The sequence below is a fragment of the Giraffa tippelskirchi genome, chromosome 1 (genome assembly GCF_054371585.1).
Source record: "Giraffa tippelskirchi isolate mGirTip1 chromosome 1, T2T-mGirTip1v1.2.pri, whole genome shotgun sequence".
Lineage (NCBI taxonomy): Eukaryota > Metazoa > Chordata > Mammalia > Artiodactyla > Giraffidae > Giraffa > Giraffa tippelskirchi.
Window position 1 is genome coordinate 220,382,854 of NC_137275.1, and position 22,950 is coordinate 220,405,803.

The following is a 22,950-nucleotide window of genomic DNA, read 5'->3' on the forward strand; positions in this document are numbered from 1 at the left end:
TTGTAAGTTTCTCTATTAGGTGGTCAGATCCCAGAGGCCAGGGACTATATCTTATTTTCTTTTCATATAATCTAGCACAATTGTACATTTCTGAACAAAAGATGTTTCAGAAAATAGTTATTAAATTAACTGAAATATTTATTAAGTTAATGAAGTGAATAACTATAGGCTGAAAAACTGATTATAAAAATAGCAGCAGACACTATGTGTTGAGTGCCTGCTATAAATTAGGTACCATGCCAAATGCATTTTAGATGTGATTTTTCATCTTTTTCTCACAACAGCTATGCAAAATAGGAATTATTTGCCTCATTTTTATATATGTAAAAATGAGGTTCAGAGATGTTAAATGACCTGCCAAAGTCAGTAAATGGAAAAGCAAGGCTTTGAACCTAGTTCAGTCAGACCCCAAAGGATATTCCAGTTCTACTCTGGTTCAGTAAATGCTTGCATGAATAAATGAATAGATGAATGAATTAGTGACTAAATCAGTTAGTGTTTTGTAGTTACCTGCCTCATGGGGTTTGGAGCCATAGTGTTGAAGATTTTGTATACAGAATTCAGCATGATACCACCCATGTGTTTCCCTAATGACTCAGACAGTAAAGAGTCCGCCTGCAATGCGGGAGAGCTGGGTCTTTAAATTGGGTCTTTTCAATCCCTAGGTCGGGAAGATCCCCTGGGGAAGGAAATGGCAATCCACTCCAGTATTCTTGCCTGGAAAATCCCATGGATGAACAAGCCTGGCAGGCTAGAATCCATGGGATTGAAAAGAGTTGGACAAGACTGAGTGACTCAGTCACACACATAAATACACACACACACATACACACCCATGGGCAGAAATTTAATAAAACTGTTTCACAGTAAGATTCACCCATGATGACATTCTTTTTCTTGTGCTCAGTCTTCAATCGTGTCTGACTCTTTGCAACTGAAGTCTGCCAGGCTCCTCTGTCCATGGAATTTCCCAGGCAAGAATACTGGAATGGGTTGCTTCTTCCTACTCCAGGGGATTTTTTCCAACCCAGGGATTGAAAACTCCCATCTCTTGGGTCTCCTGCATTGGCAGGCAGATTCTTTACCACTAGCGCCACCTAGTAAGCCCCAGGTGAATAAACTGCACATGACATCAGTTCAGTTCAGTTCAGTCACTCAGTCCTGTCAGACTCTCCGTGACCCTATGGACTGCAGCACTCCAGGCCATTCTGTCCATCATCAACTCCCGGAGTTTACTCAAACTCATGTCCATGGAGTCGGTGATGCCATCCAACCATCTCATCCTCTGTCAGACCCTTTTCCTCCTGCCTTCAATTTTCCCAGCATCAGGATCTTTTCAAATGAGTTAGTTCTTCGCATCAGGCAGCCAAAGTATTAGAGTTTCAGCTTCAGCATTAGTCCTTCCAGTGAATATTCAGGACTGATTTCCTTTAGGATGGGCTGGTTGGATCTCCTTGCTGTCCAAGGAACTCTCAAGAGTCTTCTCCAACACCATAGTTAAAAAGCATCAATTTTTCGGTGCTCAGCCTTTTTTATAGTCCAACTCTCACATCCAAACATGACTACTAGAAAAACCATAGCTTTGACTAGACAGACTTTTATTGGCCAAGTCATGTCTCTGCTTTTTAATATGGTGTCTAGGTTGGTAATAACTTTTCTTCCAAGGAGTAAGAGTATTTTAATTTCATGGCTGCAGTCACCATCTGCAGTGATTTTGGAGCCCCCCAAAATAAAGTCAGCCATTGTTTCCCCACCTATTTGCCAAAAAGTGATGGGACCACATGCCATGACCTTAGTTTTCTGAATGCTGAGTTTTAAACCAGCTTTTTCACTCTCCTGTTTCACCTTCATCAACAGGCTCTTTAGTTCTTCTTTACTTTCTGCCATAAGGCTGGTATCATCTGCATATCTGAGGTTGTTGATATTTCTCTTGGCAACTTTGATTCTAGTTTATGATTCATCCAGCCTGACATTTCTCGTGATGTACTCTGCATATAAGTTAAATAAGCAGGGTGACAATATACAGCCTTGATGTATTCCTTTCCCTATTTGGACTCAGTCTGTTGTTCCATGTCCAGTTCTAACTGTTGCTTCCTGACCTGTACACAGATTTCTCAAGAGGCAGGTCAGATGGTCTGGTACTCCTGTCTCTTGAAGAATTTTCCACAGTTTATTGTGGTCCACACAGTCAAAGGCTTTGGCATATTCAATAAAGCAGAAGTAGATGTTTTTCTGGAACTTTCTTGCTTTTTTGATGATCCAGCGGATGTTGGCAATTTGATCTCTGGTTCCTCTGCCTTTTCTAAATCCAGCTTTAAACATCTGGAAGTTCATAGTTCATGTACTGTTCAAGCCTGGCTTGGAGAATTTTGAGCATTACTTTACTAGGGTATGAGATGAGTGCAATTGTGCAGTAGTTTGAGCATTTTTTGACATTGCCTTTCTTCAGGACTGGAATGAAAACTGACCTTTTCCAGTCTTGTGGCCACTGCTGAGTTTTCCAAATTCGCTCCAAATTTGGCATATTGAGTGCAACACTTTCACAGCATCATCTTTTAGGATTTGAAATAGCTCAACAGGAATTCCATCACCTCCACTAGCTTTGTTCATGTATGCATATGACATCGGATGTAATTATTCCTTTTCTTAAATTATTTTTATTGAGGTAACATTGGTTTGAGAATCCCTTGGACAGCAAGGAGATCAAATCAGTCAATTCTAAAGGATATCAACCCTGACTATTCATTATAAGGGCATCCTATGTAGCTCAGTCAGTAAAGCATCTGTCTGCAATGCAGGAGACCTGGGCTCAATTTCTGGGTCAGGAAGTTCCCCTGGAGAAGGAAATGGCAACCCACTCCAGTATTCTTTCCTGGAGAATCCCATGGATAGAGGAGCCTGGCGGGCTACAGTTCATGGGATCACAAGAGTTGGACACAACTTGGTGTCATCCTTATTCATTGGAAGCACTGATGCTGAAGCTTCACTACTTCAGCCACCTGATGAGAAGAGCCAACTCATTGGAAAAGACCCTGATGCTGGGAAAGATTGAGGGCAGAAGGAGAAGGTGACGACAGAGGATGAGATGGTTGGATGGCATCACCGACTCAATGGACATGAGCTTGAGCAAACCCTGTGAGATAGCGAAGGACAGGGAAGCCTGCTTGCTGCAGTCCATGGGGTCAGAAAGAGTCGGACACGACTGAGCGACTGAACAGCAACCACCACCACGTTGGTTTGTAAGATTATATTTTGTCATGCATACATTATAGTATTTCTACTCCTGTATACACTACAATGTGCTCACCACCAAAATGTTTGTTTCTATTTATCACTGTACAGCTGATCCCCTTTACCCATGTCACCCTCCCCACTCTTAAGGTCAAAGCCTGATCATCTGAACTGTATGCTGCCACATTTGATATGACCATAATACATAGTCCTTGAATATTAATTTTCTGTCTTCAGAGAGCTGAACAGTAATGGTAGATTATTCTGGAAGGGAGACTAATGCCACCCTCTGGCAACATTCTCAAGCCTTCTCTGATCCATCCCTGAGATCCCTCTTTGCCCTGGTCCATGATTGCTTTGTTCTTATCCCATCCACTCTTATGATGGTCAATGTTTAATGACTGGTTTTCCAAAGAAAATAAGCCATGATTTGTAACATCTACCAATTTTGTTAGTATAAATACCCTTATCATAGCCAATTTCCAAGCTACTTGCCTGACAGAATTGGACAAAGAGTTAGGGTGAGATGCCAACATTCAACTCTCATGAGTTCACAGAAGATAATGAAAGGAAGAAAGGGAGGGCAGTAGGGAGAGAGAAGGGAAGGGGATTTCTCTCCCTATGCTCCTTTAAAAAAATTGCATTAACACTTTTCAGTTTCTTCCTCCATATCCACTCACATATAAACTCAGATTAACTCCATACAAGCCAGCTCCAGCACACTTTAGATCCAGTTCCATGATCAGCCGTGCAGGCTGTATTAAATTGTTGAAATTTCTGGAAAAAGACAAAAAAATAAAGCATAGCTGAGCTGTGCTATGGCACAGGGCCAGGAAAACTGGACCAGGCTCATCACGGCCAGTATACGTTCTTCACCAGCACCATCTCCCCACTTGCCTCCTCCCTTCTGGTCATTTGGGAGGAATGATTCTTCTTACCGACACATTCATTAAAGCACTAATGCATGATGATCAGTCCTTGGATTCCATGACTTGGTTCAGCCCTGTAGGACCCGCATACAGAAGGAGGGGTTCATTTAAGGGAAGCTAAGCCACTTTTGACAGATCTGAGATCTGAATAGGTACAGGGCTTGGGGGTTTAGTTTTTCCACGACTTCTCTCACATTCTCATTCTTGGTAGAAGCCAAAGAAGAGAACACCCAGCTGTTCCCTTGAACAGTTAGATGCTCCATAAAACGACTGGGTAGGTAGAGGGCGAGGTTCCCGTTTCAGCGGCCAGTGTGGTCTCACTCAAGTCCCTGACGGTTCTCAGAATCCTCAGATCCTCCTCCTTCTGTGAGTTCTCTTCACCCCATCTGCCAATCCTCCTCTCCCCCGTCTCCCCTAGTTCTCTCCTTCCACCTCACGTACAGCACATTCTACAGATGCCAGTAGCTATGCTGCTCTCTGGTTTGGGGAATTATTCCAGACTCACTTCCCCTTTTTCTCCATCATCAAGATTCCTCTGCTAAAGCAGCTTTTACTCGTACTTCCTACTGACTCTACAAGGCTCAGCTAAAAGTTCATCTTCTCCATGATGGATCTCCTGAAATCCACATCTAGAGTACATTTCTCCATTTATTCCAGGCATGAGATACTCTATAAATGGTTGTTCTTGATTTATTCCACATTGTGTCTTTTATAATAGCTGTAGAGGAGCCTATTATTTTTATCCCTGTGAAAATGTGAAATCCATGAAGGCAGGAACGTGGTCCAATTTGTCCATGATTTCCCATGGCACTTAACACGCAAGACTTATGAGTTGTGGAATTAAGAAAATCTTGCTTGAATGAATTTAACAAATTGAAATAAATTTTACATAGTGGGTTTGAGTCAAGTCCCATGAAAATATATTCAGGGGACTTCCACTCCTATTTCCCCTCCTTACCTGTAGATAGTCCCATCCGTTTATGTCTGGAGTGATTTGTGAGAGCCAGGAGCTCCACTGGACAGTGAGCTGGGAAGAATCCGGGCATAAATGGTACAGTAGGAAGCTTTAAGGAGTGTAGATTTTAACATCCTAGAGAAGTGTCCAAATAGTAACTCATGTTTTAATCAAGATTTTAGGTAGAGGACAAGGTTTCCTTTTTCAGGGGCCAAAAGAGAACTTTAGTGATACTGCAAAAGTCATCCGTTCTATTGAGAGGAGATCAGAGGTAATTAAGTAAACAGAATTTTGAAAAGTAGATAATTAAAGGATAAAAAGAAATTTTCAGGTAGAGAAAGGAATCTTCTGAACTTCAGTCCGAAGGTAAAACTTTGCATGGGGTGTTGGAGTGGGGCTATTATGAGTATGAGCAGAGAGGAAAATGCAAACAGGCAATATTCTTGGGGATGCTTGTGGCTGAATGGGAGGATGAGACCCTCTTCAGGAGTCCCCAACCTCCGGAACTAACACCTGATGGTCTCAGATGGAGCTGATTTAATAATAATTGAAATGAAGCACACAATAAATGTAGCGTGCTTGAGTCATCCCCAAACCTTTCCTCTCCTAGTCCACGGAAGATTGTCTTCCAGGAAATTGTCCCCAGTGCCAAAAAGGTTGGGGACCGCTGCAGCTGGTCTGGCTACTGCACAGTTCCAGGTGACCCAATTTCTCTAGTGCTGTTAAATATTTAATTTCAGTTTATATGTAAGTGGATATGGAGGAAGTTGAAAATTGGTGAATAAAAATTTTTGAAGGAGCATGGGGGTCAGAAATTTTCTCCCTCCCTCTCTTCCTCACTCCCTTCCCCCTTTCTTTATTTTTTGTGAACAAATTACCCGTCAGCATAATGCTGAGTTTTAAAGATACACAGAAGAGCAGGATGCGTGCTTTGAATTCCCCTGTGCTATGCTGTGCTTATTCTCTCAGTTGTGTCCGACTCTTTGAGACCCCATGGACTGTAGCCTGCCAGGCTCCTCTGTTCATGGGGATTCACCAGGCAACTATACTGGAGTGGGTTGCCATGCCCTCCTCCAGGGGATCTTCCCGACCCAGGGATAGAACCCAGGTCTCCTGCATTGTAGGTGGCTTCTTTACTGTCTGAGCCACCAGGGAAGCCCAAGAATACTGGAGTGGGTAGCCTACCCCTTCTCCAGGGGACCTGCCTGACCCAGGAATCAAACCAGGGTCTCCAGCATTGCAGGCGGATTCTTTACCAGCTGAGCTACCAGGGAAGCCCTTGAATCCCCATACCCAGCCCCTAAAAAAGGTTACAGTCTCGTGATAGATCCAGATAAGGAAAGAACAATGATTCTGCCCAGGGACAAGGACTATGACATAGGCAGTACAGAGGCTATGAGAGCAGAGAAGAGGACCCTTCAAAGTGGTCACAGCTAGGGGTGGTGACTCGTGAATGCCTCTGGGAGGAAGGATGTTTGGGCTGTATGAAATGGAAATGAAAAGCATCCCTGGTCTCCAGTAAAAGGAGGAGAAACACATTTAAAGGGGGAGGAAACAGCCCTTGAATGGGATGCAGGCATGAGAAGGCATGATGCCTTCAAGGAACTACAGGTATCAATGTACGTAGAGACTATGCTAGGTGACAAATAGAAGCAGACTATTTGAAGTGGTAACAGTGAGCCTGTGAATGTCATTACAGGCCAGAACAGAGATATCTGAGCTGAAGCTAACTCTTTCTAGAGCTGTGGCTATCTTTCTGTACACTAATTATTATCCTGGGCATATCTTCTTGTTTCCAACTTCCAGTCTAATGAAATAAAGAAAGAAAGAAATGTGAGTGTAGTTTGGTCAAGATTAATGAATTAACAAATATGTCTGCCCTGACCTCTTGGTGTTTGTTTAGAACACAAGAGGACTATTTGGGAAGAAGAGTGTTTAGAGCTTTGCTGTAGCTAGGGCAGTCCTTGGATCAGAAGCATCAGCAGGAGCTGACAGCCTTTTAGAGATGTAGAATGTAAGATTTCCTCTAGACCTGATAAGGGCTTGAGAAGCATTGGGTAGGAACTCAGTATCCTGAGCTTGAATCCTGGCTCTGCCTCCTGCTGGCTGTGCGACTTTGGTCCTTTCTTACCTTTCTTCTCTGCGCATCAGTATCATCAGTGATAAAGTTAAGGTCAACCCAGTGGATTCCTGTGACATTCTCAGCTCTAAGGGATGAATGTATGTGTGTGGGTGTTATTCTTGGGAATACTGGTGGGAAAGGTGATCATTTTCAAACTGACTAACACGCATTTGCTCCCTGGATGATCCACTCTTTGGAATTATGTCTTTAAGCCTCTAGTGAAAAAGATCCTCAGAAATCACGGACTTGTACCTGAAGGCAGATCAACTGGGAAACCAGAAGGTCAGACCTTCAGGCACTCACCACTCTGTCTAGCTGAGGCTTCATAGAAGGGGAGAAAAAGTGGACCCTTTCTGCTCCCTCCTACCTCCTATCTTGTCTACTTTTTAAGGAAAGAAAAAAGAAAGAGGCAGAATCTACATGACCAGCTTCAGAAGCGTATAATTCCATAAGGGTTTTCCTGGTTGTTGCATGAGGATAATTGTGTGTGTGTGTGTGTGTGTGTGTGTGTGTGTGCTGTGGGTACAGGGAGACTGCTTAGGGTGACAGTGCCTTAAAGTATAAATGTTTTAATTAAGAGAAAGACGATCTAGCTGTCTGATCCAATGGTACACTAGAGCTACATTTCATTTTCTAAAGAGCTTCCCCAGTAGGTCTATGTAAAGGCTGCAAAAATACATCTGAACAGGCTCCCAACTAAAAGATAAGGATGGAATGATGGCTAGATAGCCCTTACTCTGCAGAGACCAAGAGGCTAGCCTGGAGAATCCCTTTCCTTACTCCCAAACTGCTGCCCCATGGAGAAGTGCTTGAGAATCTGGATTGAGAAAGCACACTCTTGACCTGGGCTACTGAGACTCCTAACTCTACAGCATCAGTGCAGTGAGATTTCCAGGCAAGATAGTCAGCATCTTGTTAATGGAGACAGGGGTGAAACTGCGGAGAAAAGATGCCAGTATAAGTTGTAGGGAAGAGCCATAGGACTGGGAAGAAGGAGAATGAACTTCATTGCTAACTTGCTCTGTGATCTTGGCAAATCTCCTCTCTAATTCCTATTTCCCTGTTTGTGGACATTAATAACTATTATTGGGTAGCAATTATGAATAAGATGTCCACTTACTAAGCACTGACTGTAAATAATGCAGTGTATTCCAAGTTAATATTATCTATATGCTGTTGTGGAGAAGGCAATGGCAACCCACTCCAGTACTCTTGCCTGGAAAATTCCATGGATGGAGGAGCCTGGTAGGCTGCAGTCCATGGGGTCGCGAAGAGTCAGACATGACTGAACGGCTTCATTTTCACTTTTCCCTTTCATGCACTGGAGAAGGCAATGGCAACCCACTCCAGTGTTCTCGCCTGGAGAATCCCAGGGACGGCGGAGCCTGGTGGGCTGCCGTCTATGGGGTCGCACAGAGTCGGACACGACTGAAGCGACTTAGCAGCAGCAGCAGCAGCAGCAGCAGCAGCAGCAGCAGCAGCAGCAGCAGCAGCAGCAGCATATGCTGTTGACTCACAAATTTCTACCTCCAGCTAAGAACCTTTTCTTTGAATAAGACTTTTGGGTCTCAATGCTTATTTTTCATGTTTTACCTGGGAAGCATTCTCCCTGCAGACACATCAAGGCCATTGTCACAAGAGGAACATCCGGGCTAATATCTTCACGTGTTTGCAGGAGCCTTAGATATGCTACAAGGCCAAGGAGTACCTGTGGTTATGACCAGCCTTCTCCTTGGGGAAAAAGCTTTTGGCTAGTACAACATGTCAACCTGAGGTTTAGAAGTGGATTTTTCACCATACTCTTCAGAGGGTCACCTTATTTCTACATGTTGGGGTTTTATACTGTTGCCTCCCTCCACTATTAATGGTCTACCCTCAGAGAAAAGTGCTGGTGAAGCTCTTTGCACATCACTTTACAGCATCGGAGTTTGGAAGGTGGGAGGAGGAGTGAAAGTTGACTGAGACACTGTTTTATACAAATTAGCTCAATCATAGCCCCACAAGGCAGGTAGTGCATCAGCATCCCCATTTATAGATGAGGACACGAAACTTTTAGAGATTGAAATGATTTGCCCAAGATATGTGGTAAGTGATAGAAACAGGGTTTGAATCCAGGCGTTCTGTTTCTCTGACATCAATAACCTGTAGCCTCGGGAACTGCCTGGTGGCCCAGTGGCTAAGCCTCCACACTCCCAATGCAGGGAGCCCAGGTTCGATTCCTGGTCAGAGAACTAGATCTCACATGCTGCAACTAAGATCTGGTGCAGCCAAATAAATAAATAACAAATAGCTATAAAAAGAGTTTGTCAAAACTCGTAAAACTTTACAACACAAAGACTGAACATTAATGTCCCCAAATAAAACATTAATATGTGTGTGTATATATATATATATATATATACATAATACATATATACGTATTATATATACAGTTTAGAAGTTTAGGAAGTCCAAGGAAAGAACATAGACTGTGACCTCAAAATCTATCTGTACTACAGAGATATGGTACAACCGGACAAATGGGGATGAGAGAAGACTGAATATCCCAAGTGCTGCAACTAAGATCCTGCACAGCAAAATAAACAAATAATTTTTTTACAATACAATTGAAAAAAAAAAAAGAATAACAGCACCCTTCTAAGCTGATTTGCCAAACAGCAGCCAGAGTGGTCCTGTTACAGTGTAGGTCAGGTCAAGGTGCTTCTTTGCTCAGAATCCTCCAATGGATTTCATCTCACTCAGAGTACATCCGAAGTCCTTATCCTCCTACATAAGGCCCTGCAACCTCCTCTCATCATCCACCCCCTCCCCCCGCCACCAGCCTTCTGCTTTTCAGGTTTGCCTCCTAACTCCTCTCCCCTCCAGCCCCTACTGGTCTTTCTGTGAGTGCTGAACCCATGGCACATTCCTGCACTCCTGCTACAGAGGGGCTGCCCGTGCTATTCCCTCGGCTGAGAATGCTTTTCCCCCAGATGGAAGCATGGCTTTTACCATCACCATCCTAAGGTGTCTTAAAGTGCCTGTCCATTAGGCGCAGGTTACGCCTTGGAGGAGCCTTCCCTGGCCACCAGGTCTGTCGTAACAGCTCCACACCTACTCCCAGGTGAGCACCCCGGGCCTGGTGCTCTCCCCCAGCATTTCTCACCCTCTGACAGTGTCCACATTTCCCCGTTTGTCTACTGCAGCCAGTCCAACAGAACATTCTGCAATGATGCTACTGTTCCGCGTTCTCCAAGGGTAGCCACCAGTCACATTGGCTATGGAGCACATGAAACACAGCTAACACAATGGAGGAAATGTTTAATTTTAGTGAACTTAAATGAAAATAGCCGCACGTGGCTAGTGGCTACCTTCTCAGGCAATGCAGATTTAATCTCTCTGCAGAATATAAGCGTAATTAGGACAGAGATTTTGCCTATTTTGTTCACTGCTATGTACCTAGTGCCTAGAAAACTGTCCAACTACTCAGTATGTGTCAGTCAAAAGAATGAATAAATGAATCTACCAGAAGTTCTCCATACATTATCTCATTTAATCCTAACAACAAACTTGTGGGTTAGATACTATTTTCATGCTCTGGTATTCAGAGAGAGGAAGTGTCTTGCTAAAGAATGCCCAGTTAGCTTGGATCCGATAGCCAACATTTCCTCTTTTAAGGTTAAAGAAAGTTCTGGGGATCTAGTGTACAGAATAGTGAGCAACACTGTTGTATCTTGAAAACTCCTAAGTGAGTAGATCTTAAATGTTATCACCATATACACACAAAGAAATAAGAACATGAGGTGATAGAGGTGTTAAGGAACCTTATTATGGTAATCATTTTGCCCTATATATATGGATTAAATCGTCACATTTTACACCTAAAACTTATACAACTTTATGTGTCAATTGTATTTCAATAAAGATGCTGCTAAGTCGCTTCAGTTGTGTCCAACTCTGTGCGACCCCATGGACAGCAGCCCACCTGGCTCCGCCGTCCCTGGGATTCTCCAGGCAAGAATACTGGAGTGGGTTGCCATTTCCTTCTCCAGTGCATGAAAGGGAAAAGTGAAAGTGAATTCATTCTGTCGTGTCCGATTCTTAGCGATCCCATGGATTGTAGCCTACCAGGCTCCTCCATCCATGGAATTTTCCAGGCAAGAGTACTGGAGTGGGGTGCCATTTCCTTCTCCTCAATAAAGATGAAAAGATGATAAAGAACACCCAGTGAGTAAGAGGTAGATAGGATCTGAGCTCAGGGCTGTCTGGTGACATTCGGACTCTTTGCTTTGCTGAAATTGGACTAGACATTTTCTGTGGTCCTTTCTGAGATGCTGTGGGTTTACAAGAATCTGCTTCCCTGTCAGCCAATGACAGCACATAGTTTAACCACAAATGGGATTGATGGACACTTTACATAAAGCCCCTTGTCAATCACTCAGAAGCCACAATTCTTCGGACAGGAGTGCAGACCCTCTGCAGCCCATACCTTCTCTTCTCCCCAGCCCTGCCCATGGCTCACCGGTTTCTGGGTCGCAGAGCTGCTCACAGGCATCTGTGGTCCTCTGTCCGCAGAGGTCCCTCACCCACGGGGAGGTGGCATTGATCTGGTAATACAGGGACAGCTTGGCCGGGTTTAACCAGTCGGAGATGTCCAGGTAGCTCCCTTCACTCACCACAAAGCTGCTCCCTGTGGGGGGGGGGGGACAGAAAGAAAGACAGCTACTTTTTGTGTGATTTTCGGACACAGGTGTCTTGCTCCTGATGTGCAGGGCAGGAATGGAGACAGGTACATACAAGCCACTCCCCTCACCACAGGTCCTCTGTTGTCACTGATCTACACACATTCACAGAGCATTTACAGTGTGCAAGTTATGCTGTGAGCAACCGACGGAGACACACAAGTCAGCCATGAGAGACAGTTCTGCCGAGTGCTTGGGAGTTAGGCCCTCAAGACTGAGAGAGACCTGAGTTCAAATCCCGGATCCACCGTTACCAGCCATGGACTCTGGGGAAGTCACTCACTCCCTCTGGGTCTTGGCCACATCATCTGTAAACGGGAATACTAACAGAACCCACCATGGTGTGGTGAAAATGAAATAAATTGATGTGGATAAGTGCTTAGCCAGTGCCTGATTTGTCCTAGGAAAGAATGATTAAGTGCGTTAAGTTCCCTGCATACAAACAAGTTCTGTTCCAACACCACATTCATAAGTTCAGTCTGTTCATAAGTCCAACAGGGTGAGCCTAGGTACCCAACTTTAACAGATAATGACAGACACGTGAACTAACTCATAAGACTGGACATGTGAATGCACGTTTGCATCTTTGAAAGTCCGCAACTTGAAGTTTCATATATAGGGGACTTACTGTATTAAAATTTAAAATACAAAAAGGTTTTGTTTCTGTCACCCATGCATCCTCCATGAAACAGGGGTCACTAATAGCCCAGAGCGGGCAGGCAGATGATGTCCACGGGAAATACTGGCTGAGTGTAAAGGAAACGGCATTGTGGCTCCCTGGCTTAGGTTGTTTTATTTTATCGTATGAGGGATAGAGAGAGAGAGGGTGAGAGAGACAGGGGTGGATTCGAAAAATCTGTAGCACCTCCAAAGCAAAAAGTAGCACCCAGGCAATGGAAAATGCCTTAATGTTGGGGAACGATAAGGAAAGATGGAGCTTGGGTGAGCTGGGTGCCGTGGGCTCTGTTCCCATGGAGCACCTGCAACTCAACTCCAGCCAGCTCTGGTCAAACGGATCTAAAGGTAAGTGGTGCTAGGTTTTCATCAGAAGAGGCAGAAAATTCAGGCTTTTGCTGTGATCAACCAGTTTGAAAATGATGGTTGAAATTTGTTCTTTAAAGCTTACATAGGCCAAACAAAAGCAATCTAGGCTCCAAAATTGCTCCTTTTTAACATGCATATACACAGACACATATATACATACAGCCATTTATGGATTAACACACATATATACACACGCATATGTGTGTGTGCATGCTAAGTTGCTCAGTTGTGTTCGACTTTTTGGAACCCTATGGACTGTAGCCCTCCAGGCTCCTCTGTCCATGGGATTCTCCAGACAAGAATACCGGAGTGGGTTGCCATTTCCTTCTCCAGGGGATCTTCCCGAATCAGGGACTGAATGCAAGTCTCTTGCATCTCTTGAACCGGCAGGCAGGTTCTTCATTACTAGCACCACCTGGGAAGCCCACATACACATGTACTACATACATATTTTCTTTGGGGTCATGTAACAGAAGTCCATTGAAGGTGACGGCACATTAGTCATAAATAGTGAGAGTATCTACGTAGCCATACAGTGAAAGTGGAATTTCACAGGGGGAAAGAGGGATAAAAATAGTTCATATAGGACCAGGCTTCACAAAGCTGGACTTGGAGAGTGGTTCTAGATTTATGGCAGATCTAGAGACCTCAGCGGGAGGAGATTTTAAATTGTTTCAAAATTAGCATGACTCAGCTTCTCTCCCTGCATTGCCTTCTCTCTACATCACTATCAAGCAAAAAAAAAAAAAAAAAAAGTCTTTCATGAATGCAATTTAAATGTTCCAAAGAAGGACTCAGTTAATAGACATGCTGTTGGTTTGGCAGCAACCTGTCAGGTCACATCGGCAGAGAGGAAGGACCACTTCAGATACTACCTGCCTGCCCTGAGGAGCTAAGATTCTCTGGAAAGGATATAAGCATGGCGGGCAATGTTATCTTCTCTAATTCACACACATGATATGATTTATATCATCATATAGAATGAGTTTCTAAATAAAAGCACAGTGGACAATATGGTTTTGGTGAGGATGAAAGAGGACTCTGTGTGAAAAGCATAAGGAGTAGATAGCATCAAGCTCAGAGATAAGGGAAGGACCACGTTTGAAGTTAGCCTTCAAATCTTTGGCAGCTAAAGGAAAAAAAAAAAAGAAGAAGAAGAAGAAGAAGTCTGTTGGATTCCATATTTCAAATTTTCTGGCAAGGGATGATATGCAAATCTATCTACAAAGCCATATTTTCCCCTCTGGAACTAAGCCCGAGCAGAAACATGTCACATGGGTCCATGTGCAAGGCACCGAACGTCAGTATCAACCACAGATTTTTCTTTTGAAAAGCACAGTCATGCTGTTTAAATGGGTAATTCTCGTATTTATTCTCACTAAAGACTGAGGGATGGATATTGAATTATGTCCCAGGGCTGAGTTTGGCTAATCCCGCTACTTTAGGAAAGTGACACAGAACAAGGATGAAGAGGATAGAGCTGGCAAGACAGGTATTGAGATCTTCAGGCTGCTACCTACTGGTTCTGTAAGCCTGGACCAGAAAACACATTCTCAGTCAAAGCTTAAGAAAGAGGTAGATATCGATTTCCCTTTCACAGGGTTAAAAAAAAAAAAAAAAGATAGATTAAATGAGACAATGCATTTGTCTTGGGTCAAGTTCACCAGAGATCAGAATCAAAGTCAGATAATGGGATGCAGGAGGTTTTGGGGGATGTTCTCTTGTAGGGACATGAGCGAAGTGGGATGGGGCAGAGGGAGAAGGTGGATTGCATGCAGTTATAGCTGATCCCATGGGAAGCACTGGAGCAGAGATGGTCTTTTAGACTTGTAATCCAAATCAAGACAAAGGTGTTAGGTCTTTGTATCTCCAACACTAACCATCATAGGGGGAGAGACATCCCTGGGGCAAGGATCAAAGTTGCGGTGAAGTAGTCCTTTTCAGTGGAGGGCATTTCTCCAAGAAAGACTCAGAGTATTCAACCGTCAACGTTTCAGGCAGCCGGAGGAATGAGTGCCCGTGTTCTAATAAGAGATTTGGAAGCAGCGTCACAACATCCACTACAGTGTGTGAAGTCCCTGGCACATGGCGAAATCTCAACTTGCCGGAGCTATTTTGACTACTATTTAAATTTCTTCTGATCTTGGAAGCTCTGAAGGCAATACTGATTAACAGATCTTTTCAAACATGAGAAACATGATTCTCTTTGGAAGTGACTCACCCAAAAGCAAGTTGTCCTCAATGTCTTTAAAAAAGATAATATGTTGGTTTTAATGACAGAAGGGAGTTACTATCCTTTGAACATACTATTGGGTCCAGATCCTGGGATGAGCGTTCACTTAATCCTTACAAGAGCCTGGCAGGGTAGGTATGGCCCCCTTTTACAGACAGACAACATAAGGTTCAGAGAGAGACTGATTTAGCCAAATATGCACAACTAGTAAGTGGCCAAAGTAGAAACTTAACCCAGGTTTTTCAGCATCCAAAGCTAGGGCATGCCCATTATTCCAGATTATCTTGAGAATCGAGGCTGTGATTGGGTATCAGGCAGAGTTGCCTTCCTTGGTCCTTCTACTCCTCTTTGGGCAGTCTGTGCATCCCCCTTCAGTGTGTCCCTATAGGGTTGAAGGACTTCTGCTTTCTCTGATACACTGTGATTTCCTGCAGGAAAGAAATCATGATTCATTCATTAGTCCTTATCAATCCAGCCCTCAGTAAAAGACATGGCACATTCTAGGAGTTTGGTGAGTATCTGTTGAGTGAAATAATGAAATTAAAGCCCATGCTTGACTAGAGGAAAGTGTCGTTCACTTTGTGATGAAATTAGGAAGCAGATATGCTTCTGCCTTGATCCCAAAGCTTTTTTTTTTTTTCATCCTGTGGGGCTTCTCAGGTGGCTCTAGTGGTAAAGAACCCACCTTCTGATGCAGGAGACATAATAGACTCAGGTTCAACCCCTGGGTTGGGAAGATCCTCTGGAGAAGGACATAGGAACCCACCCCAGTATTCTTGCCTGGAGAATCCCACAGACAGAGGAGTCTGGTGGGCTACAGACCGTAGTGTTGTACAGAGTCGGACACGAATGAAGCAACTTAGCACGCACGTGTGTACGCGTGTACGGGAGTCAGAATACAAGACTAGCACTTCAGAGTCTCCCTAATTCCAAACCAAAAGTTGAAATTTGCCATCATGGCTTCTGAGCTCTTGTTCACCCAGAGAACTGAACTTGTGATGTGGATGATGAAAGTTGAGATCTTAGAGGGACTCAGTATGAAGGGGCAAGGATATGCACCAGAGAGCTGCCACAGCAGAGAGTGAAAGAGAGTAACTGAAAAGTCTAATCAAGGCTTAAACCATGTTCATCCACCCAACATTCATTAAACTGCTCCGAGTAAGAAACAGACATAAAGATTCAAAGACAGACTGACTCCAGCAAGAAAACTGTCAAATAACGAGGGAGATCAAATGTATGCAGTGGGTGTTCAGTGGCTCAGTCGTGTCTGACTCTTTATGACCCCATGGACTATAGCCCACCAGGCTCTGCTATCCATGAGATTTTCCCAGCAAGAATACTGGAGTGGGTAGCCATTCCTTTCTCCAGGGGATCTTTCCAAACCAGGGATTAAATCCAGGTCTCCATCATTGCAGGTGGATTCTTTACCATCTGAGCCACCAGGGAAGCCCAATGTATGCAGAAGGAGATATAAAACATCTTCCACAAGGAAACCCCGGTTTGATTGCTGGGTCAGAAAGACCCAATGGAGAAAGGATAGGCTACCCACTCCAGTATTCTTGGGCTTCCCTTGTGGCTCAGCTGGTAAAGAATCCGCCTCCAGTGCGGGAGACCTGGGTCTGATCCCTGGAGAAGGGAAAAGCTACCCACTCCAGTTTTCTGGCCTGGATAATTCCATGGACTGTATAGTCCACGGGGTTGCAAAGAGTTGGACATAACTGAGTGACTTTCACTTTCATCTTCCACAAAAGCGTCTATATCTGTTTCGTCGACTACACTACACTAAAGCCTTTGACTGTGTGAATCACAACAAACTGTGGAAAATTCTTCAAGAGATGGGAATATCAGACCACATTACCTGCCTCCTGAAAAATCTCTATACAGGTCAAGAAGCAACAGAAAAACTGGACATGGAACAATGTCCTGGTTCACAATTGGAAAAGGAATACATCAAGGCTGTATATTGTCACCCTGCTTATTTAACTTATATGCAGAGTACATCATGAGAAATGTCAGGCTGGATGAATCATAAACTAGAATCAAGGTTGCCAAGAGAAATATCAACAACCTCAGATATGCAGACGATACCAGCCTTATGGCAGAAAGTGAAGAAGAACTAAAGAGCCTGTTGATGAAGGTGAAACAGGAGAGTGAAAAAGCTGGTTTAAAACTCAACATTCAAAAAACTAAGATCATGGGATCTGGTCCCATCACTTCATGGCAAGTATATGGGGAAACAATGCAAACAGAGGTAGATTTTATTTTCTTGGTCTCCAAAATCACCGCGGATGGTGACTGAAATTAAAAGACGCCTACTCCTTGGAAGCAAAGCCGTGACAAACCTAGACAGTGTATTAAAAAGCAGAGACACCACTTTGCTGACAAAGTTCCATCTAGTCAAAACTATGGTTTTTCCAGTAGTCATGTATAGATGTGAGAGTTGGAACATAAAGAAGGCTGAGTGATTAAGAATTGATGCTTTTGAACTGTGGTGCTGGAGAAGACTCTTGAGAGTTCCTTGGACAGCAAGGAGATCTAACCAGTCACCCTAAAGGAAATCAACCCTGAATATTCATTGGAAGGACTGGTGCTGAAGCTGAAGCTCCAATACTTTGGCCACCTGATGCAAAGAGCTGATCTATTGGAAAAGACCCTGATGCTGGGACAGATTGAGGTAAGAAGAGAAGAGAGTGACAAAGGATGAGATAGTTGGATGGCATCACTGACTTAACGGACATAATTTTAGGCAAACTCTGGGAGATAGTGAAGGACAGGGAAGCCTGGCGTGCTGTAGTCCAAGGGGTTGCAAAGAATCTGACATGACTTAGTGACTAAACACCAAAAGAGTGCTGTAAGTACTGCCTGAAAGTGATGAGCATTAAGTAGATATAAGGGAAAGGTAAAGGGGAATTGGAGAGGAATCATTAAAGAGTCAGTCTTCAAGCTACACTTTGAAGAATGCAATAAAGATCAACAAACTAGACAAAAGTTGAGGTGGAATTTGCTTCTGAAGCCTTGTGTTCAGACTTGGCTCGATGCCTCTTAATCTCTTTAATAATTACAAAGTAGCTGACTCAACAAATGGCTGTATATGGCCTGTCAAAGATTCATTCACTCATACATTTGTCCATTTAACAAATAAAGCACTTACTATGTGTTATTTCCTATCCTTATGCTCTGGATGAGCAAAATATGGTATCCGCCCATGAGAACTTATAGTCCAGGAAGGAAGGGAGGAAGTTCAAGGTGGTCAAATCTCACGACAAACTATGTTTTTCAATCCTCCTTTTCTTATCTTCCCATCTAGATTGTGAATTTCTTGAAGACCATGCCTTATATAACTATAGTCACCAGAGTGCTTCCAGTGTAGTGGAGGTTCTGAAGGTGTGTGTGTGTTGGTGTTGGGGTGTGTGTGTGTAGAATGAGGGTGGGTGAAGGGAGAGAGAGAAAGAGTTGTAAGTCAAAGAGTAGCAAGCAATTCTCCCTGGGTAAATTCTAACAGTACTTCGAGAATAAATCCATAGGAAAGGAATAAAAACACCCTTTCATATACCTTTAGCTTTCCAATGGACCCCTACTTTATTTTCTTGACTTAGGATCAAAAATATCCCTGTTTGGTTGCTCTGAGATTCTTCTTCGTGCTCACATCAATTTCCTCAGAGAGCAATGACTCTGAAATGAATCTCTTCCAAAATCTCAACTTCAAAATGTCATGTTTCCTTATTTTTAAATATATACATATTTTTCTCCCCCTGGCTGTAGGAATATACATCATCTAATTAGCCAAATGGATTTTCAGTTCAGCCCAATCATTTCCTTATCTCGCATCTGAAACTCAGCATTGCTCAAGGGACCGCACGGGCATGGAGGTCCTCATTAACTCTGATCTTCAATTACATTGATTATAAGCCTGCTCCTGTAATTGTGCAGCATAGATCAGGGGTGAGCCAGGGAGCTCAGGACATTCCGTGGTGGAGTTGGGAGAGCCAGAGGCACATCAGCCCCCAAAGACATAGAAAACTATGGATGAGAACTAAAAATACCCTGGAAGGAGGTGTCACCAGACAGAACTGCCTGGGGAGCCAGACAGCAGTGCAAATCCCTTTCATTACACCTCCCATCATGACACAGACCTCTGAAAACCGTGGAGAGAAGATTTGAAAAGAAGGCTCTGGTCATGGTGGAGAATGGGGAGCCAAAGAGGGAAGGACTGCATGGCTGAAAGATGGTCTTCACGAACGAAGCTCAGGGAACTGTTTTAGCCTTAAGTATTCAGCTCTCTCCTCTGTTCCCTCTTTCTTTGGGTGCCACATAATCACAGGTTTCCTTCTTTCTGTTACATCATGTAACTCCATGATGACCCCATCTGACTTGGACCTGGGGGGACTGTCTTTCCAGGCATAGGAGGGAAGACAAACTATGGGGGAGCAGAAATGAGCAGCCCATCTCACCTTCAGCCCTACAAGATCCTGAAAAATGCACTCACTCCTACCTCATACCCCTGACCCCCCATCGACAGAGCCCCAAGCCAGGTCTGAATGCATTCTACCACCAGCCTTGGACTGAACACTACTTAACGGGTGATCAAACGCTGTAAACGTGAGGTTAAAAACAATGGCTTGAGGGTTTGTGAGAGTAAGCAGAGACAGCGTGGTAGCTGGGGGTACTCAGTCTTGGGGAGACAGCAACAGCTTTCTAGGGTCATGGGGTAGGATGGTGCGGTCGGGGGAGGGGGGCTCTTGTACAATCATCTCTGAAAAGGGAATCTGCCACAAACCTCAATGCCTAACCTGAACTTCTCCTTGCAGCTCTTTTTCTTTCTGTCATTTTGCTCTCTTTCCCTTGGATCAACTTCAACCTGTTTCTCTGGACTGTCTCTACCTGTCATGGGCTGGCTTGAGTCCACCCTGAAATTCATTAGTTGAAGTTAATGCCTAGTGCCTCAGAATGTTACTGTACTTGATGACATGACCTTTTAAGGTTTTTTTTTTTAATTATTATTATTGTGGAAAAAGTCACATAAAACATACTATTTAAACCATACTTAACCAATCAGTTCAGGGGCACCAAGTATATTCACAGTATCATGCATCTCTCATCATCATCCATCTCCCGAATTTTTCACCTTCCTAAACTAAACTCCCCAGTTTAGTTAGTGTCCCCATTAAACACTAATTCCCCATCTCCCCTACCCACCCCACCCCTGTCCCTGGCATCTATCAATGTACTTTCAGACTATGAATTTGACTATTCTAGGTACCTCATATTGTTGTAGTTTAGTTGCTAAGTCATGTCTGACTCTTTTGCGACCCCATGGACTATAGTCCACCAGGCTCCTCTGGCTATGGGGTTTCCCAGGCAAGAATACTGCAGTGGGTTGCCATTTCCTTCTCCAGGGTATCTTCCTGACCCAGGGGTCAACCCCAATTCTCCTGCATTGGCAGGCAGATTCTTTGCCACAGAGCCACCAGGGAGGTCAAGGTACCTCATTTAGGTGGAATCAAACAGTATTTGTCTGTACCTCATGTATATTGTGATGACAGGATCTTTAAAGAGGTAATTATGGTTAAATGAAATCACGAGGGTGATCCCACATTCTATTAATACTGCAGATGTCCTTCCAAGAAAAAGTGATTAGGATACAAACACCCACAGAAGGAAGACCATGTGAAGACCAGGGAGAAGACAGCCCTCAGACGGCCACCACCAGGCCCAGGAGAGAGGTCCTCAAAAGAAACCGACCCTGACGACAGCTTGATCTCGGATGTTCAGCCTCCAGAACCATGAGGAAATAAATGCCTGTTGTTTCAGCCACATCACCTGTGGAACTCTCTTATGCCAGCCCGAGCAAACTGATGTATTACCTCTTTTTTGACAGTGACTTATCTCTTAAGCCTGGCATTTGCTCGATTTATTAACTTTTATTTTGTGTCATGGGTCCCTACGGATCATTTCTCAGAATAAAATTTTCAAATGTATAAAATATAATGCATAGTATTACAGAGGAAACCAATAACTGAAATACAGTTCTATCTGTGGAATCCATGGGGGTTCGTGGAGTCCAGGATACAAATCCTCATTTGAGTGAAGCTATTTTCATTCATTCCACAGGTACCCAGTCCGCTGCCTGACCTGGTTCCTAGCATTCCCAGCATCACTGGATGGGAGAGGGAACAGCAGCTTGGTTGTGAAAGTGAAAAGTGAAAGTGAAAGCCACTCAGTCGTGTCCGACTCTTTGTGACCCCGTGGACTATACAGTCCATGGAATGCTCCAGGCCAGAATACTGGAGTGGGTAGCCTTTCCCTTCTCCAGGGGAATCTTCCCAACCCAGGGATCGAACCCAGGTTTCCCGTATTGCAGGTGGATTCTTTACCAGCTGAGCCACAAGGGAAGCCCACTATATATAAAATAGGTAAACAATAGTGACCTACTATATAGCAGGGAACTATACTCAGCATCTTTTGCATGTGTGCATGCTAAGCCGCTTCAGTCATGTCCAAGTCTCTGCGACCCTATCGACTACAGCCCTCCAGGCTCCTCTGTTTATGGGATTCTCCAGGTAAGCATACTGGAGGGGGTTGTCATGCCCTCCTCTAGGGGATCTTCCTGATCCAGGGATCTCTTATGTCTCCTGCATTGGCAGGCAGGTTCTTCACCACTAGCACCTCCTGGGAGGGCTTCCCTGGGCTCAGACAATAAAGAACCCTCCTGCGGTGCGGGAGACTTGGGTTCCATCCCTCGGTTGGGAAGATTCCCTGGAGGAAGGCATGGCAACCCACTCTAGTATTCTTGCCTGGAGAATTCCCATGGACAGAGGTGCCTGGTGGGCTACAGTCCATGGAGTCGCAAAGGGTCAGACACGACTGAGCGACTAAGCACAGCACAGCACAGTACCACCTGGGAAGCCTCAATATCTTGCAATAACCTATCATGGAAAAGAATCTGAAAAATAATACTAACTGTTCACTTTGCCATACACTTGAATTAACACAACATTGCAAATTAATGAGACTTCAATAAAAGTTAAGTTAAAGAAGAATAAAAGAGTAGAGTCTACGGAAGTAAGCTGTCATAAGCTATAGATCCTTCAATGGGAAGATGAAATGTTAATATACTTGCGAGGCCCATGTCATATAAGAGACACTGAAGAACCCATCACTAGATGTCCCAGAAAAGGAAGCATGGATATAGACAGCCCACTGGTATTCTATGTTAGAAAAAGACATACTTCCAAACAAAGTTGTTTCAAAGTGTTGCTCCCTCTCCCCAAATAGAGGTTTGAAGTGCCAGACCCATATTTGCTCCAGGCAATTGTTGTGTTCCTACCACTTTCTGTCTTCCTCACCTCAAATTGTGATCAAAGTCTGGCTAAGAAAGATTGCCACAGAATTCCAAAGGCTTTTACATATCCCTGCTCTTGCTTCAAAGTTGAGTTAGGGGTGTTTGAGTCTGAACAAAAGTGGTTTGAAGTGTTGAAATCTCAAAAACGTATTTCTCTCCCCAGGGATATAACAATTTGGTATCAAGCTAGGCAGCAGGGAAAAAGAACAAAGTCATAAAATGCTTCTCGTTTTCTTTAAGTAACTTAAAACTTTAAAGAATAATTGTGGAGATTAAAAACAGCTATTTACTTTTAATTTAATAATTCAGTTATTTTGTCTTCCTCTCTTTTTTAAAAAAAATGTCCTCATTAATTCATTGGGAATTCATGCAT

At 43.8% G+C, this 22,950-nt stretch overlaps 1 protein-coding gene across 3 annotated transcripts in view; it reads right to left on the minus strand.

The window, feature by feature from the left end:
* The window catches only part of ASTN2 (astrotactin 2), a 989,820-nt gene that overhangs the window by 544,394 nt on the left and 422,476 nt on the right, over positions 1–22,950 (minus strand). For all 3 annotated transcript variants that reach the window (XM_081575818.1, XM_081575813.1, XM_081575806.1), the window contains one exon: positions 11,739–11,906. In XM_081575818.1, coding sequence (XP_081431944.1) covers positions 11,739–11,906 — 168 coding nt within the window. The remainder of the gene's footprint in view (positions 1–11,738; positions 11,907–22,950) is intronic.